The 21,174-nt window shown below is 39.0% G+C and overlaps 1 protein-coding gene across 18 annotated transcripts in view; it reads left to right on the forward strand.

The window, feature by feature from the left end:
- The window catches only part of LOC122556528 (teneurin-2-like), a 1,106,639-nt gene that overhangs the window by 972,091 nt on the left and 113,374 nt on the right, over positions 1-21,174 (forward strand). For 13 of the 18 annotated variants that reach the window (XM_043703277.1, XM_043703278.1, XM_043703280.1 and 10 more), the window contains 3 exons: positions 5,056-5,157; positions 13,663-13,695; positions 19,083-19,277. In XM_043703277.1, the coding sequence (XP_043559212.1) occupies positions 5,056-5,157; positions 13,663-13,695; positions 19,083-19,277 (330 nt within the window). The remainder of the gene's footprint in view (positions 1-5,055; positions 5,158-13,662; positions 13,696-19,082; positions 19,278-21,174) is intronic. The other 5 variants (XM_043703281.1, XM_043703283.1, XM_043703282.1 and 2 more) reach the window with 1 other exon arrangement.

Below are 21,174 nucleotides of genomic sequence, written 5' to 3' on the forward strand. Positions count from 1 at the left end.
AGCGGGATCAGAAAAGATTTACAAGGATGTTGCCAGATTTAGAGCTTTAGGGAGAGGCTGAATAGGCTAGGGCTGTTTTCACTGGAGCATCAGAGGCTGAGGGGTGACCTTATAGAGGTTTATAAAATTATGAGGGGCATGGATGGAATAAATAGACAAAGTATTTTCCCTGGAGTGGGGGAGACCAGAACTAGAGAGCATAGGTTTAGGGTGAGAGGGGAAAGATATAAAAGAGACCTAAGGGGCAACATTTTTCACTCAGAGGGTGGTGCATGCATAGAATGAGCTGCCAGAGGAAGTGGTGGAGGCTGACACAATTGCAACATTTAAAGGCATCTGGATGGGTATATGAATATGAAGTGTTTGGAGGGATATGGGGCAAGTTTTGACAACTGGGACTAGATTAGGTTAGGATATCTGTTCGATATAGATGAGTTGGAGCAAAGGGTCTGTTTCCATGCTGTACATCTCTATGACTCTATGACACTGATTTCAAGTTGCATACAACAAAAGGAAGGATTTCATGATACATGGTGGTACTGGAGATATTTCTGACGCAGAGTTGCTTTCATTTTCAATCCTGTTGAACTTCACAAGGTCCATCAACTCCTCTCATTCAGGTCTCAGGTCTATGTTCTGACCTAGACAATTCACTCAGAATGTTAAAAATCACACAACACCAGGTTACAGTCCAACACGTTTAAATGGAAGCACTAGCTTTCAGAGCGCCGCTCCTTCATCAGGTGGTTGTGATATCCACCTGATGAAGGAGCAGTGCTACGAAAGCTAGTGCTTCCAGTTAAACCTGTTGGACTATAACCTGGTGTTGTGTGATTTTTAACTTTGTACAGCCCAGTCCAATACCGGCATCTCCAAATCATGACATTCAGAATGTGATTCAAAATGTGATTCAGTTTTGCCACCATGTCTTTATGGGTAGAATTTAATAAGTATCAGTGTAGCTCAAATACTGTTAAAGATTTCATAAGCTGACAGTACTATCACACAGTCAAATACCGTCAGGTAGCAATTGCTTTTTGACTGCAGATATCTGCCATCTGAGGAAGGCACTTTAATGTAATGGATATTACAAAACCACCAGATTTACATGACAGCAGAGTAACTGAGCGAGAAGGCAATTGCAAAGCATAAAATATTTTCAGATCTTCAAATATGGGCATTCATTACTAGTCATTAGATATTCAGAAAGGATGCATTGGTTAAACTACTCTGTATTTCATGTTAACTCTGCCAAAAAGACAATAAGGAATAGGATTTATTGTGTGACAGCCAACTGAGTCAAAACCAAATTATCTTCTGACCTTTAAGGTTATTGCTACTTGTGTTTTTTTTAAATAAATACATTTATCTTCAAAACATTATTTGCTAATATGTTAGCCCCCAGAAGACACTTAAAGACAAGAAAATGATATGAATTGGAAATTAAAAGTGTGCTTAATGTTTTAACGCTGTTTGTTTATCTTAAGAGTGAATTGCTGGTTGTTGTAATATTTCTTTAAGGGGATAAATCTGAAACTGCTGTCCATAGCCATCCACCATGAGGCTAGATGTGATGTCCAATTCCATGTACTCTGGTGACAGAAGACAGTAGTTGTTTTACTGATCAAACATGTTCTACGTAGCCACCAAGTTAACATTGTATCTACTTTGTCCTATCTGCAAATATTGAACCCACATTCTTGTTCTAACGATACTTTTTGGATAAATTGTATGCTTGAGCTGAACAAAAGATTGCAGCAACAGTTATCAATTTCAGAATTCCTTTTGAATAACTCAGTATTCCAAATTGAACACAGATGATTGTTCCTTGCCATACCAGGGTCAAAAATCCTGAATACATCAACAAATGTCCTTGTAGACACCTGCAAAATTACAGCTATTCATGAAGAATGTCAGTCACTGCCATTTTGTGACAATTAGGGATGGGAAATAAATGTGTTCTTTCCACACATCATGCAAACCAGCTGAAGAAAGGAAAATGTGATCTACCTGCAGGATTAATTAGCTCATTGAAGGCTGGTGCATTTACAAGAAATTTTCTTTGACACTCATGAGTCATCATGGTGCATCAGAAGTGCAATGTATTATCATATATTGAGGCAGTGTACATTTCTCCCCATTATGCCACTAGACTTATAATCCAGAAGCCAAGGCTAATGTTCTGGGGACACGGATTTGGATCCCACCATTACAGAAGGTGAATCTAAATTCATTAAAATAATCTTGAACTTCAAAAGAAAATTGCCAAATTGAGACCATGTAACCACAACTGGTTGTTGAAAAAATTATCTAGTTCACCAATGTCCTTTCGTGATGGGAGTCTGCCATCCTTACCTGGTCTGGCCGACATGTGACTCCAGATGAATAACAGTATGGTTGGTTATGTGAACAGTTAGGGATGGGCAGTAAATGCTGGCCTAGTCAGCGATGGCCACATCCCGTGAATGAGTCTAAAACATAACTGAACAGCGATCGTTTAGAATGGGTCTTTTGCTCATTCTTGAAAGTCAACAAAACAATGCAAGAAGTACTGAATTAATGTAGGTGACAGTGGAGAGGTGTTTGGTTGTGTTGCAAGGAGATAGTGTTGGGTGGTAGGGTAGTGATGGTGACCACTTAGAAGTACATTGGCAAATATGCAATGGCACATTGCAGTTATGATGTTCCAGCACTATATTTAACTGACAAATGTTAAAGAAACTTTTCTTGTAGGTGCAGCAATCTTTAATGAGCTAATTAACCCTGCAGGTAGATCATGTTTTCCTTTCTTCAACTGGCTTGTAGGATGTGTGGAAAGGACACATTTATAGCATATCCCTTGTTGTCATGAAATGGTAGTGACTGACTTTCTTCACAAACTATTGTAATTTCACTGGTAATGATACTCCCACAGAGGCATTTGTTCATGTATTCAGGATTTTTGACTCAGAGATGAGAAAAGAACAGTGATCTATGTTGAAGATATACAGAAATGTGTCTCGGTCGGCAAGCATAGCTCTGGGGCGTGGGTGAGCATATATTGATATGAAAAGAGTATACAATTCACGCTATGTTTTATTCTGTTTCTTTTTTGTTATATTAAAATGCCAGCTTTGAAATTTTGTGTTTGGTCAGGTCAGATTGGTTATTTGGGAAACCAGAAAGCTAACCTTTAGAATTTCCCTTGAGGGGTTGGGCTCAGGTCTGGGGCAAGGCAAAGCTTCCATCTGCTGCATGGATGTGCCAAGGTCATGGTGTAGACCTTTCTCAGCACAAATTAAGGAGTCACTTTCATGAGAATAAGGAATATTGTTGCAACAGCCTGCTGCAACTTAAACAGGGCTGTTTTGCTAGTTGAAGATCATGAGAGATTTTCAAATGTACATTGTACTGTCCTTACCCCTACTAGGATAAAACATTGATGTGGAGGTGCCAATGTTGGACTGGGGTGAACAAGGTCAGACGTCACATGACACCAGGTTATAATTCAGCAGGTTTATTTGAAATCACAAGCTTTCAGAGCGCTGTTCCTTTATCAGGTGAAGTGAAGAAAAGTGCATAGACACAGGATTTATAGTCAGAGAGATCATAAGATCAAACATATGGTGTGATGGAGTGTTGATAGGCTGAATAATAAATCTCTGCAGGTGATCAAAAGTGTCAGACAGTGTGAGTAAAATGTCAACAGCTGAATAGCAAGTGAAGGGATGACCTATAATCCGATTAATTGAGGCAGAGAAATAATTACAAAAATGTTTAAAATAAGGTAGTGCTGGAGACAAACCAAACGGTTGCAATAGCATGACAGGTATAAGAATTGCATGCTAAAGGTCTAACCAAAGTAACAAGTAATCCAAAACTGTACAAACTAATTAAGGTAGAGAGATCATAACAGATTATCAAGGTGATGGTGTCAAAACAGGACAGTAAAGAAGATAAAACACAGTCAAGCCAATGTATCTGTTTGACCCAAGCAGCTGTCTCTCTCTTTTACATTAGAATTTGGAAATCCAGAAGCAATATGAAGGAGACCCTACATAACCAGATTATATCCCAAATCCATCTCCCACCCTGTTGCCTTTCTGAAAAAAAATGTCAGTGTTCTCAAATGAAACATTTCATTTTACTTTACACTTTCTTTTCAAGGCAGTATTTCAGAGAGGGCTTCAGAGTTTTTAGTTGTAATTTCTAATCCCATCCATGGAACCAGATGGTGAAAAGTCACTTAATTTGCAGAAAACAGGAGCAAAGACAAGGAAAATAGAAGTAGAAAGAAATTGATTTGGGAACTGATTTGAGTCACATGACAGATCAGCATTCAACCTTACACCTCTAGACTCTGGCTTTACGGTCTGCCATAATTCTGTGCTAATTGCTAAGTATCTCACGGAGAATGGAATTGAAGATTAGAAAGATAAACATAAGAAATGATCAAATACTGTTTCCAATATGATAATGCACGTACTGCTGAGATCACAGAAATATCATCTGTGGAAGGTTGCTGATTAAGACTGAATAATGTATATTCTAACATTAACAAGATATTCTGTACTTTCACTCAATTACCTTGGAGGCTCAGGGAGAAATTTTGCAGAACATTAAGAGATTAGGTCATTTGGATGAAGGGCAAATTGCACATGGTCAGTGGAGGCAACTGAATTGTGAGTTAAATAACCTTCGCTTTTCCAATAATTTCTTGTATTCGTAACATTTTCATTCCAATGGTACAAAGTTAAAGAGGCTGAGAATGTCATTTTGGTATATTGGCGAATGCTGTCTTTCAGCTGAGTTTGTTAAGGTGAATGAAGGGGATTGGTAACTCTTGATCTACTTCATGTTGACCAGTCAGGAGTTGAAATTCATGATACAATATGAAAGGTTTTCCATTCTCCAACACCTACAGCTATAACCTTGATAAATCTAATACATGATTTACTTCAAAACAAGAGATGAAAACTAAAATAATCCAGGCACTATTTCAGTAGCAATACTCAGTTATTAAATATGCACAATTATATAGAAGCTAATTACTAACCATGCCTATGACATTGTCAGATTCTGTGCAGGAGTGTCCTCACAATTGCCATGGCAATGGAGAGTGTGTGTCGGGCGTTTGTCACTGCTTCCCAGGATTCCATGGGGCTGACTGTGCAAAAGGTAATATTTGATGTCTTGTTTATAACCAAAGATGAGTCTTGTCAATTTCTATTGCAAATATGATAACATTCTCCATGGATACCAACAAATGGGAACTACATTCTAGATATAACATTAGGAATTGCAATTACTTATGCTGTATTTTGTTCTTAGTAATTTGCTACTGGAACAGTGTGAAGTTAGTAGTCACCTATTTCTGGCAGACCTATTGGTGAAGGAAAGCTCTGGAAAAGGTCCAGCCTATATGATTACTGTCTGTTCTAGTGGCCTGTTCAGAGATGAACAGCTCTTCTTATCAAGGTGGGTTTGTAGAAAGTTGCTTATAATTCAGAGGCAAATAGTGAAGCTTTCAAAAAATGTTTGTTGAATGGTCCTAATTGAAATTAAATGAGCAATCCCACTTGCAGGCACCATAAAAATGTGGAGAAGAAAACATTTTTATTAAGAGTTGGGTTAATGTGATCAACTTTGTGTCAAAGGAGCTTCACATTTTGTATAACCCACACTGTACATCATCTGGGAATGTTTGATTTTTGTTGCAAAATAGAAAAGGCAACCATGCCTCAAAATGTTTTTTCATCTTAATGAGTACAGCAAAACATCTTCAAGAGAAAACCATCAGAACCAATTCCTCCCAATTCAGTGGGATAAGGGATTATTCATTTTGAACTTTAAACTAGCAAACTGTGGAGAGTTCCTGCTGTTCAAGCGCAGTCAATTTGAAGCTGGTAGGATAGCAAGGCATGGAAACAAAATGTTGCATAGATGTAGGCTCGGAATTTCACCTTGGGCTTGCAAAATTGCAGTTTCAAAAATACACACCAACTCGTGTCCAGCTTTGCCCAGAATTTTTGTTTCTTCGTAAAAAGTCAACGTGCAGCTTATGGACAATTGCATGTGGCCTTGGAGTGGGGGTACAGGGCAGGTTCTTCATGGTTCTTGAAGACTCCAAATATTGCTGTTTTGGCTCCTAAACCTCACTTCTTTACTTTCTCCATAATCCTTCATAAACCCTACTAACCCAGCACCTCTTACATCATATATGCCTTCTCATCCTCCATTGGCCTATCAAAGATCTATTGAACTCAGATTTGAATAAATTCAATGGCCCTGCATCACTGCTTCCTGGAGAAGAGAATTCCAAATACAAACTAGCTTCTAAGAAAAGTTTTTCCTCCTTTTTGAAAGGCTGGGGATCTCAGTATACTGTGCCTCCTAGTTCTAGTCTCCCATAGAAGTGGAATATTCTCCCAGTAACATCCTATTAAGTCCCCTCAGGATCTTACATGTTACAATAAGATCACTTCTCATTCTTCGAAACTCCAATGGATATAGACTTTCTTTTTCAACCCTTCTTCATAAAACAGCCCACCATCCCAGGTAAGGGTTGACTGTACATTCTCTCTAAATTTCCTATAATGCACTTTTGTTGTTTTTTTTTAAATCGGTAGACCCAAACTGAGTACAATACTCCAAATGTGGTCTCACCAAGACCCTGTACAATTGAAGTAAAACCTCTCTACATTTATACTCAATTCATTTTGCATTCTGTCTGCCTTGCTAATCACATTAATTCTGTTTCTCTCTCCACAGGTGCTGCCAGACCTACTGAGTTTCTCCAGCAATTTCTGACTGCTTGGAGAATGTTCTTAACAGCACCTCTGCTATTATGGGCCTATTCCTTCTGCATGAGTTTGCTCCCCTCTCTCTCACTTTCTAGTGATTATAAATATCAAGCCAGCAAACACATTAGCAATTATCTCTCAGACGGTTTGCTTTACATTTAGATTAAATCATATAATCCCTATTACATGAAGCAGGCCATTTGGCCCATCGAGTCCACACCACCCCTCAGAAGAGCATCCCACCTTGACGCAATCCCCTAACCCATCCCTGTTACGCTGTATTTCCCATGACTCTAGGACAATTTAGCATGGCCAATCCACCCAACCTGCACATCTTTGGACTGTGGGAGAAAACTGGAGCACCCAAAGAAAACCCACACAGACACAGCGAGAATGTGCAAAATCTACACAGACAGTTGTCAGAGGCTGGAATTGAACCCAGGTCCCTAGTGCTATGAGGCAGTAGTGCTGACTATTGAGCCACTGGACTGCCCTAAATTACATTTCTGCTTATAGATATTTCTTTAAACTCAATTTTCAAAATTACTTTCTAAACTTTTGGGGGAAAGAAAACAGATCAGATCTTTACAGAATGAGAAAACTAAAATTCATTGTCCACTTTAGAACTGAAGTTCTCCAATAATAATACATGATAAAGCTTCATACCAGCGTAATCAGCAAACCTGGTGACTATACATTTAGGCCATTCATCCACATGTTTGATATAGGATTGTGAACAGTTTAGTCACCATGAATGATTCTTGTGGCTCTCAAATTAAAGCTTGCCAACCTAAACAAACTGATTTGAGGGACTACTGGCTCCTTCCTGTTAACTAACTAATCTTTTCTCCATGTGAATCTGTTATCCCTTACACAACATGGTCTTTTTTTAAATGGGATGTGTATCACTAGCTGGCCCAGCATTTAGCACCCACAGAGCAGTTAAGAATCAACCACATTAATACAGGTCTAGAGTCATAGGATAATGGTTATCTTCCCTGAAGGATGTTTGTGAACCAGACAGGCTTTTCCCTGACAATCAGCAATGGTCACTATTTGATATTTAATTCCATATTTTTATTGAATTCAAACTGCATCATCTCCCATAGCAGGATTTGAACCTAAGTCACTCAATCATTATTCAATTTTACTCGATCAACAGTCTAATAATAATACCACTAGGCCATCACCTCCTCCTGAGTGCATTGCATGTAGTAAGCTATGAGCTTGCGCCTTATCAAGTGTCTTTTGAAAATTCAGGTACACTATGTCCACAGTCTCCTGATTTATCAATCTTGTTATCAACCTCGTCATAAAACTTTAATAAATAAGTTCATTGTAATTTCTCTTTCACAAAACCATGTTGACTCTGCCTGATTACATTAGCATTTTCTAAGTGTAACCTCTTCACTAAAGGGTTCTAGACATTTCTTGATGATAGATGATACAGTAACTGGCTTTTGGTTTTCTGCTTTCTGTCTTGATCCTTTTGTGAATAAATTGTTACACTTGCTATCTTCCAATCTTCTTGACTGTTATAGACACTAAGGAATTTTGGAAGACAATCTCTTAGCCCTGATTTTAAGATCCTGGGATGAAGGTCATTAGATCCTGGGGACTTGTTCATCTAATAATTTTCCCTGCACCTTTTCTGTGGTGAAGAAGGTAGTTTTAAGTTCCTCCCTCCCTTTCATCCTTTGAGAACATTTTCTCAATAAATGCTGTGAAAACAGACCATAAATTTACCTGTTCAGTGCCTCTGTCATTTCTTTATTTTTTTACCAACAATTTCCCAGACTGTCTTTCTACAGATCCAACAATAGGATTAGTTATTCTTCTCCCATTCAAAATGCCTGTAGAAACTGTTACTTTTTTTATATATTAATAACTAGCTTGATCTCATACCCAAATTGCTCTCACTCAATTAGTTTTAGTTATTTTTTCCTAGCTTTTAAATCTGTCCAATTTTTTTTGTAATATTATCAATCTTTACAATTTGTACAGTATTTCATTCAATTGGTCCAATCCTTAACTTTCTTATTTAGCCACAGATGATTTATTCTTCTTAAAATACATTTCTTTCTCAAAGTTAATTCTTTATTCAATTATTAACTAACTCCTTAACTGTCGACCACTGTAATCCTGCTCTTAATTTTTAACCTTAGTTTCACAGTTCATGTTTTCATAACCTTATTTAAGGTTATTTCATAACCGTCTTTAAGTTTAGAATACTAGTCTTAGACCCAAATTGCTTCCCTTCAAACTGAACATGAAATTCTATCATATTATGATCACTGTTGCCTAAACACTCCTTTACCTTGAAATCATTCATTAATCCTGCCTCATTTTACATTATGAATATCTAAAATTGTCTCCTCCATTGTTAAATTTAGAATTCACCACACTATGAAATTGTTCAAAATGTACTAATTTAACACATTTTGCAGGTTCCTTTGCCAATCTGATTTGTTCAACCTACAAGTAAGTTAGAGTTACACATACTTATTGTAGGACCCTTCTTATATGCCCCAATTGTTTATTCCTTTTGTACTGTGTTAGAGTGTAACTACTGTTCATGGCCTACCAGCAACTCCACAAGTGGCCTCATGTTTCCTATTTCTTATCTCTACTGAAACTGACACAATACCTTAGTCTTTCAAATTAAGTTAAACAAACAATCCTGTTATTGCAGATGTGATTGCTTGCGATCACACTAGAATCTGTCAGTTTCGTATTCTGTGGCCCTGCCGTGCCATCTTTATTATGTTCACCACATTTAGTTGTCTTCATGGATTTATATGTAATAAGTCTACTGCCCATATTATGCTTTTCTACTGTTAATACACTTAATTAATGCTAATAAAAATCTTGCAATTACTAATACATTACCCCAATTTTGAAAGATAAACAAGAAAGCACTCACAAGCTCATCAATTATCTGCTTGCGTGCAATGTGATACTTCGACTTTTTCAAATCTGTTCTGGAACTGATTTCTGCTATTTTCCCTGGTGTTACTTTCTACACTCTCCTCTCCTGCTGTGTTCTGCTGTCTCTCTGCAGATCATACTGCTTTCTGGTCCCAGGCCATCACCCTCTCCCAACAGATATAATTATATCTATTTGTGGTGACTCACCATATTCTCTTCCTCATGCACTCATTGATGGGCTCTCATTGCTGTCTTCCCTCACACTCCTTTGTCATCACTGCCATGTCACCCATGCCGATTCATGCACCCCCATGTATCCTGTAAATTCTCTTATTTTGTGTCCATTATATACATCCTCAACAGACATGAAATGATGTAGATGAAATAAACATGCACCAGTTACATTAAACACTCGTTCAAATCTCTGTCACTAATACTACACAAAAATGGTAGCATAAAGTTTAATCTCTTAATTGCCCATTGAATTGTGTAAGCAAACAATTATGTATCCAAGAACCATATCAAAAGCAGATTATGTCAATCAGTCCACTGGGAACCTGTGTCAACAAAGCTAAATATCCCATCAGTTTTCAGAACTCAGACAAGCATTCATATTGTTCACAGATATCAAAACATTAGCTTTCAGTTCTACACCCCGAAAGCTGGTAGAACAAATAGTGTCACAATGCCATTCCAAGTAGATTACCTGTCAATCAGGAGAGTGGAGCAGATATGCTTTATTTCACGAGCAAGACAGATTTCTTTCCAAAGTAAAAGATTCTGGGCATATAAATCTCAGTCCAAAAGTTGACAGGAGAGATTGTCAGCACATTTTCTACATTTCTGAATGCATTGTGGCACTTTTTGTAATGTTAAGAGCACTGTAAGTACATGAATACTTGCACAATGGTTGTTAATGTAGTGGCCAACTTATCTTTGCAGGACAGAGATCTATGTTTAATTTAAACGTCATTTACCTTCAAAGTACAAGTGGAAACGCATAAAATATAGACCTTATACAAAATAGTCTCTCAATTACTTCTAACAGTCTATCACTAATTGGGTGCCTAAAACTGAGCTGTACTTGTGGTCTCACCATTAGTTACCACAAATTCATCAAGTAGAACTTTTGTACAAGAAACACAATGAGGTGGTAAGTCAAAATCGACCACCAAACAAAACAATGATATTGATTAATACTAAACATGTTCCACTCAGCCAATATGCTCCCATTGCTATTTAAAAGTTACAAATAGCAGATCAGATATGAGCACTGCAAAAAAAACTATGTTGACCAGTTTTAAAAGATAATAAATAATTGGTAATAAACAATAACTGAAAAAAATCCTGAACTTGAATTTGTGTCTTTGTATAGCTTTCACTAGTTATTACATGATAATTGCGTCCAATTGTTTTGTTCTTTTAATTCAAAATCCAATGACAAAACATTTAAAAAATGCATAAGAATCTATTTGTAGTAATCACCACTTATGGTGAGAGGGCTGATGTAATTAAATGTCAGAAACTGCATGTATAAAACATACAGCTCCTTTATTGGTTGTACAGGTCATTTTATGTTTCTCCTTTTAAACCCTAGTTAGTTGTCAGACACTCTTAGCAGCAGAATAACCAGCTCTCCACTCAGTCTTTGATCATAACATCAATATTATTCTTCTCAGCTAATTTTAATATCCATGTATTTTTGGTACATTTATTGTGGCAGATTGGGTTGAAATTTACCTTCATATTGCATCTATTGATTTGTCTTTGGAGGAAATCATCTAATAACAAGTTCAAATATACTGCCTACCTGAATAAACAAATACACAGAGCAAACTGCCAGTGAAGAAGATAATCTGCTACATCACAATGCCAGAGATCTGGGTTCAATTCCAACCTTGGACGACTGTCTGTGTGGAGTTTGCACGTTTGCACATTCTCCCCGTGTCTGTGTGGGTTTCTTCTGGGTGCTCCAATTTTCTCTCACAGTCCAATGATGTGCAGGTTAGGTGGATTGGCCATGGGAAATGCAGGGTTATGGGGTCAGGGTTTGGGTCTAGGTGGGATGCTCAACGGATGGTTGGTGTGGACTCGATGGGCCAAATGGCCTGCTTCCACACTGTAGGGATTCTATGATTCTGTGAATTCTGTAAGAAAATTGGTTTATTAAACTCTTTTAAGCAATACTAAACCTAGCTGACTGCACAATCCACCAAGGAGATATTATTGTGGTGACTTGTTCAAGAGTCAATTAATTCTCCTCACTACCAAAGATATTTTGACTTGGAGGTCTGTCAAATTAAGGGCTTAAGACCTTCCTTAATAGTGAATTTCCAAGCCTGCCAAATTAGCTAATGCTCATCAGTTATTAGTGTCTGAGTATCTTAAAAGCTTACAACTACTGTAAGTGTTGTGAATGTGACATATTTACACCAGCAATTGAAGGGGTGGTGTTAGATTCAGTCAAAATGACATTGCATGCTTTCAGTACATAGTTAAGTTTCGACAATTATGTTCTTAATTTAAGTGTAGCAATAATGGAACTAAGTCTCTTCCTTTTCTCACTATGTAAAGTATTTCAATGAGCCAAATAATTTCTCCATCATTCCCATTACATACAGAGGAAAACATTGCAATGCATCCATTGTACATCACTAGTCAACTTAGAGTCGATTTAAACAAATAGAGAATTTCTGATGATTCATCTGACTGTGATATTTTTGTATCTCTCCAAAGGCTACAAATCTACTTTATTTCAATTTTTTTTCTTGAAACTATTATAATTTTTGTACTAACTGGGTGGAATGTGAGCTTGTGTTCGCTGGACTGTTTGTCCAGATCTCACTAGTGACATAACCATCAGTGTGCCATTCTTATCTCAGTCTTGTGACTTTTATAGAAGTGCTGGAGCCCACTAAACATATTTCATAATCAAATCATACCTGGAGACATCAGGATCCTTTACAGGCCAAATTGTGGACTGGACTTCAGTTTATTGATTCAGTTTGCTTATCTATTGCAATGAATTGATTAAGTAAGCAATTAATTGGAGCAAACTTATGCTATTAAAATAGATATTTTTGTCTGCAATTCATAGACCAGAGAGCTCAATCAAGGAAATTGTTTGACAAGCATTTATCAGGATGCAATTGTCAATATTTTTGAAATAGTATTTACTAAGCTATGATAAAGAATGAAAAATGTGAAAACGACCCATGGTGTGTCCTTATCTAAGCCGCGCAGGCAGTGGGGCAGCCCAGGACACTCAGTGTCCCCAAACTAGAAAGAAGAGCAAAATGCAGCCATGGTTCAGGCTCCCAATAACTAGCTAGTAAACACTCTTGGCAAATGTGTATATGAGGATGGTAGGGACTGGATCAGGCTTGACTGCAATGCCCAAATCCACCCACCCATCCACCCACCCCCTCCCCTCCGTTTTTCCCACACCTTAGTAGCCAACCAGCAACCACTGCCTCGGTCCACACATGGTTAATTGCGTGAGCATCCGAAAGGCTGCCATTGCCCCGAGCACCATGGTTCTGAAGACCACGCTAGCATATGTCATCTTCTTCAGGAAAGGAGGACAGAAAGGCGGAGAGAGTTTTTTAAAAATGTAACAGATCTGGTTAAAAAAAAGTTACGTTGTTTAGACTTCAGGAACGTCAAAAGGCCATAATGTGATACCTTGCAGCAACTGAACCCGGCAGCAGCTGGGCAAACATGGTTATCAAATGGGATGAATTTGATTTGCATAACACAATCAATAAGGACTGAAATTCCAGGTGCCTTTGTGGTTAAATTCATAAAAAGGGGAAGTTTCCACTGCCAGGTTGAGCTGTTTCCAGGTACAGATGTGTATAAAGCTTCATCTTTTCAGATATTGGTTCTCATTCTGAGTTTGCTGTTTTATTTTTGTTTTGCATTCTTGTTTGTTTATGGCTTTCTACTCAAGGACGACGACATTTTTCTAAATTTAAACACAAGGGTAGGTTTTCTTTTCTTATTATTTCCCTCCGTATTATTTATGTCACACTTTTCCCAAGTTATTTCAATCTATTTTGGGAGAACTTCCTAGCCCTCTCTCAAACTCCTACCCTTACCCACCCTAGCAAAGAGCACATGTTAAAGAGCACATTGGTACAATGGACAAGACATCAGTCAGGGAGCAGCTGTTTACTATGAGCATGCCAAAACATCAATGCTTTCTATAACTCCATTGCCCCAAAAGAACCCAAGAGCAGTACAGACATTGTGGAATAATAGAGCAATGTTGGGTAGATGTGGGACCAACCTTATGTCACAAATGACAATAATATGAGGTGACTGAGTACTAAAGTTGTAAAAACTGGAAATGCTCAGATCCTCAAAGGGTTGATATGTTAGCTCATCAGCACTGTTCCCAGGTCTGAATATGGCAGTGGTGAAGTACTTCCCCAATGATGCTCACAGACCTCCAAGATGGAGTGTGAAAGCCTTCCTGAGACCCTAGGATGCCAATATTTGTGACTGTAGCCCTGGGTAGGAAGAGGGAATTAGCATATTGATCATATAAATGGGACGTTTTCAGTCCAATGTCATGAGCTGCCTGCACTGGTCCTGTAGTTGTACCCAGTTCTTGGCATCTTACCGATCCTGTGGGTTTCAGTGGAAAAAGGTGAGTACTTTGTTCACTTGGCCACTCAGCTACCATTTTCACAAAGCCCTGATCTACTGCATCGATGTCAGATGTAAAAAGCAAAAAGCATTTATTTGACTACACTTATTTAAGAAAAGGCAGCACAAATGAAGTATTGTTGGCAGTTAAACCCACTTACAGGTGTATAAAATTATTATCCTCATCAATCACCGATAACATCTGCAAAAATGTCAAGGAACTTTCCTGAACGTTTAATTAAACAGCTGTGTATTTTAATTTGTTGATTTCTCCAGGGTCACTTGTCATACTTTTAATACACATCAGCATCCTTTGGTTCAGTCTTTTTAAAAAAATCAGATTTCCTTTTAACTAAATCAATTATAATACACAGCAGATTAATTACATATTGCGAAATTTGCTGCTTACCTCAGCAGAGTGTTCCTGGAGGTGCATGAGGACGATGATGGCACACACCTGACAATGACCCATCCTTCTACTATGACTGCCTCTCCCTTTCACTTGATTCAAACACTACCTGTTAGCTTTGGTTTACCTTCCCTCTGAAGTGAGAGCCAGAAAAGCTCCACAAGAAAACTGCTCTGACCTGCCTGTTCATCTGCTTCTGATAGCAGCCTTGACATCTCTCGCACCCTCATTGAAATTCAGTGGTGCTAGACCAATACGTGCACCAATTTTAAGTTCAAATTGACATGATTTTGGTGGCAGCACGTGTTGAAATTCCATGCAAAAAAGTTTTGTTTTCTTTTTACAGAAAATACCTAATTGGAATTGGTGGTGAAAAGCAATTAGACATTCAAATAAATAAACAATAAATTAATTGCTTATAGCATGACAAAAACACTTATTTTAAAAATTGCAACTTAATAACAAATTCCTTGTGTACTACATGTGATAATGTCATTTCCATTCGAATGTAATTTTCATAACAAGCCATATCGTTATGGAATTAAAAGTTGCAAGTTGTGAATAAGCCAAAAGAGGGCCAGGTCAGAACTCTACCATCATATACCAAGTGAGCAAAACATTCCTGTCTCTAGCATACCGTTATCTTGTTAAGGACGAGGTGTATCTTCTCAAACAGTAAGGTAAATCATCTTCTCAAACCCAAGCCTCACACTGTAATTGTATCTTACTGCTGCTTTAAATCTCAAGTGACGACACTCTCAGAGCATATTTCAGGAGTGAGTTTCTTCTACAGATTTGACTGAAATTATCGTTGTGTTCCCAATAACCTTCATAGCTGAGAGAAAGGTGACTTTCATCCTCCTTAGCTCTTCATCAGGACTGAATTTAAACCTCGGTTCCAGAGGTTGACATGATTTGGCTCTGGCACTAATTGGAACTTGTTTAATACTCCATGTCATCTTCATCCGGTGCTATCACTAATTCGATTAGAATTTTTCACCATTTTATTTCACTGATTTTGTTGTTAGCTAAGGCTCCTGCTGTAGACAGGCACAGGCCTAGTTTGAATTTCAGCCAATGATTTCATTGACATCATGATGACATTTTAACTTGTGCCAGTGTGGAACCAACCCCTGAATATCAACGATATTGAGAAATTGATGAGATTGTACACTCCCCGTTGGCAAGCTTGAACAGAGGTGGCGGGTAAAATCTCATTAGGCAAATATAAAATCACATACCCTGCCACTTCTGCCCCCATCACAATGTTACCAGCAGCAGGAGTAGTCTTGTGTGATCAAGTGAGACCCACTTAAAGACTTCATCCCACCACTGATGGGATTTAACTACTAATGAAGAAGCCAACACCATGTGAGCAGAAAGGCTTTTGCTCGAAATGTCGATTTTCCTGCTCCTCAGATGCTGCCTGACCTGCTGTGTTTTTCCAGCACCAGTCTAATCGAGACTCTGATTTCCAGCAACTGCAGTACCCACTTCTGCCCAGTTTCACTGTGTGGGCTGGTAGCTTGGAGAGGGCCATCCTTAACAGCCCCTTGAGTGCTTGTCACCCAGCGAGATACCCAAACACTTACAAAGTTTTGATCCAGTGCTAAAAGACTCCTCAGGTTCTAAGTGCAGTACCAGAAATGGCTACAACTCCTGATGGCACTGCTGATACAGCAGAACTGTTGATGTTGGATTGGCCAACCACATTGTAAGGCTCAGCTTCCTGTCCCTGAGGCATGGAAATCCCCCTCTTTCGATCAAATAATGGCCAATTAATTGGCTTCATACCAACATTTTACCATGGTGGAAGGGGGAACCATAAATTGCCCCATAAAGTCTAGCCCAATATTAATTGTTAAAATTGGTAATACAAAATTTGAGTTTTGCAGAAAAAAAATCAACATCCACTGGCCAATCAATCAACACTCTTAAAAAAGTTTTCCTTTTAGATTGGTATTCTTGTGAACTGCCATGATGAGTGCATTTCAACAAAACTTGTTACCTTTGTGGACCATGAAAAGACCTTAGTCATTATCCAACTTGCCTGCCCTACCCTCTGCAGGCCCTTCCCCTCTAATTCAGACCACCCCCACACTCCCCTTATTCACTTTGCTTAATGCTTCCTCAGGTTCCCAGTACCAACATGACCCTCTTTGATTTCCCATTCTTACCTCCTCCCATTGAAATAATTTCCACTGATTTGACCTGGAGTCATTTTTGGGAAATTGCAATGAGACCCAAGAATTAAAATCTCTCAAGGTCAGGTGAATTGGTCATGCTAAATTGCCCGTAGTGTTAGGTGAAGGGGTAAGTGTAGGGGTATGGGTGGGTTGCGCTTCGGCGGGTCGGTGTGGACTTGTTGGGCCGAAGGGCCTGTTTCCACACTGTAGGTAATCTAATCTAAAAAGTCTGATGGAGAAGTAGCCTAATGGATATACACTCTGACCCACCCCTTGCATCCCATTCCTGTTAAATCCAACCCATTAATGGTTTCCACACAAAATAGTGAGTAGTTTTCACAAAATGCCAGACTTCAAGAAAATTATCATACACTGCACTGTTGACTGCTCTCTCATCTCATTGTATTTTCCTCAAATTTCACATAAAAATGTAAAGAAAACCCAAAATTATTTTAGTAAATATAGAACTATTGCAAACAACACAACTTTGATGATAAAGAAATCTCAATATAATAAAACAGATCTGGATGTCAAGCATAGATATAATGGTACTAAGATGTCAAAAATAATTTACTAATGGTCTCCCACCAGATTCAACTGTTCAGTTTAGTATCATAATCACTACAACACTGTACTCACAGAAAATGATTTCAAGAAGAAACACGTCTTAGTAACCACTGCAATGTTCATATTGCTGCCCACAACTGCTTCTGTATCAATTTGCTAATCGACGAAGGATCAGAGTACAAAGCCATGTAAGAAATAGGAGTAAATCGTACGACATCTTTGAGCTATTCAATTAGACCATGCATGGTCTGTTCCTCAACTCCACTCACCTGTCTTTGATCTAAATCCCTTGACACCCTTCCCTAATAAAATGCTGTCAATCTCAGTCTTGAAAACTGCAATTGACTCAGCATCTATAGGCTTCTGAATGCCTTATCTCTATGATCCATTGAGTATAATGCCTCTATACAATTTGCGAAAGTGGGTAGAGCAGATGCTGGAGATCAGAGTCAAGATTAGAGTGATGCTGGAAAAGCACAGCAGGTCAGAAAGCATCCAAGGAGCAGGAAAATCGATGTTTTGAGCAAAAGCCCTGATGTAGGGCTTTCGCCCGAAACATCGATTTTCCTGCTCCTCGGATGCTGCCTAACCTGCTATGTTTTTCAGCACGCCTCTATTGAATGGCCGAGCTTGAATTTTACAAATAGGTCCTATTGATCTGAATTTCTTTATCAGAAGAAATAAATTATTTGTGTCTACCCATCGAACATGAAACACCTCAGATGGATCACCCCCTCAATCTCCTCTGCACAATAGAATACAAGCCAAGTAAATGCAATCTGCCGTCATAATTTAGCACTCAAAACCCTGGTATCATTCTGGCAAATCTGCTGCAGGGCCAATATATATTTTCCTGAATTTGCAGTGCTAACTTTACTCCATTACTCCAGATGGGCTGGGGCAAGCTATCATGGCAACTTAGCAGTTGGTTCGAGAGTGCCAAATCTAACATAATGGAGCAAGCCCATTACCAGTGGGGGTTGGGGTGGCATCCAAGGAAACCAAACTTAGACGGAAAAAATGATTGTATGTACAGAAAAGGCAATATAAGTGCAGTTTAAAAAGTGCCAGTCCCTTTTAAATATGTGAAGACACTGACAGCAGCTTTATGTGGCTGTGAAGAAATTACTGTAACAGCAAAAGAGTTATTGTCACTTCACAAGAGATTCTAACGGGCTGAAAATTCCTCTATCCACAGTGCATAGCGACGTGATGAATGTGTTTGCAAAGAATTTGTCCGTTCAATACTCACAGGAAATTAGAAACAGTATCTCTTAGAATTGAGGAACTCTATAAAAACACATTTGATATGTGACTGCACAGAACAATCAAAGGAATTCTTACCCCCAAATGTCAAAAAATAAGCCATGGAAATGACCTTCTCACATGAGAGACACTAGATCCTCTTTGTATAAATTGAATTTCAAATTTTTAGGATGTTCACAGAATAGCTATTTTTTTCCAGTATGCATTTTATAATACAAGTGTATGGTTACCACAGAAACAATCTGTTATTTCTTTCTTTCTTTGTCTTTTCTTTTGCCTGTGCCTCATCAGCTGCTTGCCCTGTACTGTGCAGTGGTAATGGTCAATACTCCAAGGGGAACTGCATCTGCTACAGCGGCTGGAAGGGAGCGGAGTGTGATGTCCCTGCCAGTCAGTGCATTGACCCTGCATGCGGAGGCCGTGGGACCTGCACCGCGGGAACCTGTGTCTGCTCTGCAGGCTTCAAAGGCGAGAACTGTGAGGAAGGTACAAACACAACATTGCAGAAATGCTTTCACTGTACTCAAACTGCATTGTGGTAGATTTGTAAGTAACAAGGTCACTTGCAATTTTAGGGAGTTACATTGAATAAAACCCCAAAACATGTGTAGGTTTGGGAGTACACTTTGATTTTAAAATCCTCACCTTTCTTCTCAAATGCCAATATGGTCTCATCTCCCAACAAAGAACTGCCGATGCTGGAGATGGTCTCATCTCTCCCTTTCTCTGAAACATTGTACAGCCACTGAGATCCCTGCAGTCCTCCAATCCTAATCTCTTGCACATTGCCGAATCTTATCACTCAGTCATGGTCATGCCCATATAAGCTCTACTATCTCTCTGTAGCTCTCTGTTTCTCCACCTCATTTTCCTCCTTTAAGACATTCCTTAAAATCAACATCTTTGAACAAGTATTTGGTCACCACTCTTAATATTATGTGGCTAATGTCAAATGTTGTTTATATTTAAGAATCATCTCACCACATGAAGGTACAATGGATTGATGAATCCTTAGAAGAGTATAAAGGAAGGAGGAATATACTTAAGAGGGAAATCAGGAGGGCAAAACGGGGACATGAGATAGCTTTGGCAAATAAAATTAAGGAGAATCCAAAGGGATTTTACAAATATATTAAGGACAAAAGGGTAACTAGGGAGAGAATAGGGCCTCTCAAAGATCAGCAAGGCGACCTTTATGTGGAGCCACAGAAAATGGGGGAGATACTAAATGAGTATTTTGCATCAGTATTTACTGTGGAAAAGGATATGGAAGATATAGACTGTAGGGAAATAGATGGTGACATCTTGCAAAATGTCCAGATTACAGAGGAGGAAGTGCTGGATGTCTTGAAACGGGTAAAGGTGTATAATTCCCCAGGACATGATCACGTGTACCCTAGAACTTTGTGGGAAGCTAGAGAGGTGATTGCTGGACCACTTGCTGAGATACTTATATCATCGATAGTCACAGGTGAGGTGCCGGAAGACTGGAGGTTGGCAAACGTGGTGCCACTGATTAAGAAGGGCGGTAAAGACAAGTCAGGGAATTATAGGCCGGTGAGCCTGACCTCGGTGGTGGGCAAGTTGTTGGAGGGAATCCTGAGGGACAGGATGTACATGTATTTGGAAAGGCAAGGACTGATTCGGGATAGTCAACATGGCTTTGTGCGTGGGAAATCCATGTCTCACAAACTTGATTGAGTTTTTTGAAGAAGTAACAAAGAAGATTGATGAGGGCAGAGCAGTAGATGTGATCTATATGGACTTCAGTAAGGCGTTCAACAAGGTTCCCCATGGGAGACTGATATGCAAGGTTAGATCTCATGGAATACAGGGAGATCTAGCCATTTGGATACAGAACTGGCTCAAAGGTAGAAGACAGAGGGTGGTGGTGGAAGGTTGTTTTTCGACGGAAGGCCTGTGATCAGGGGAGTGTCACAAGGATTGGTGCTGGGCCCTCTACTTTTTGTCATTTACATAAATGATTTGGATGTGAGCATAAGAGGTACAATTAGTAAGTTTGCAGATGACACCAAAATCGGAGGTGTAGTGGACAGCGAAGAGGGTTACGTCAGATTACAACAGGATCTGGACCAGATGGCCAATGGGCTGAGAAGGTGGGAGATGGAATTCACTTTAGATAAATGCGAGGTGCAGCATTTTGGAAAAGCAAATCTTAGCAGGACTTATACACGTAATGGTAAGGTCCTAGGGAATGTTGCTGAACAAAGAGACCTTGGAGTGCAGTTCATAGCTCCTTGAAAGTGGAGTCGCAGGTAGATAGGATAGTGAGGAAGGCGTTTGGTATGCTTTCCTTTATTGGTGAGTGTATTGAGTACAGGAGTTGGGAGGTCATGTTGCGGCTGTACAGGACATTGGTTAG

This window comes from Chiloscyllium plagiosum, chromosome 14, assembly GCF_004010195.1.
Source record: "Chiloscyllium plagiosum isolate BGI_BamShark_2017 chromosome 14, ASM401019v2, whole genome shotgun sequence".
Taxonomy (NCBI): domain Eukaryota; kingdom Metazoa; phylum Chordata; class Chondrichthyes; order Orectolobiformes; family Hemiscylliidae; genus Chiloscyllium; species Chiloscyllium plagiosum.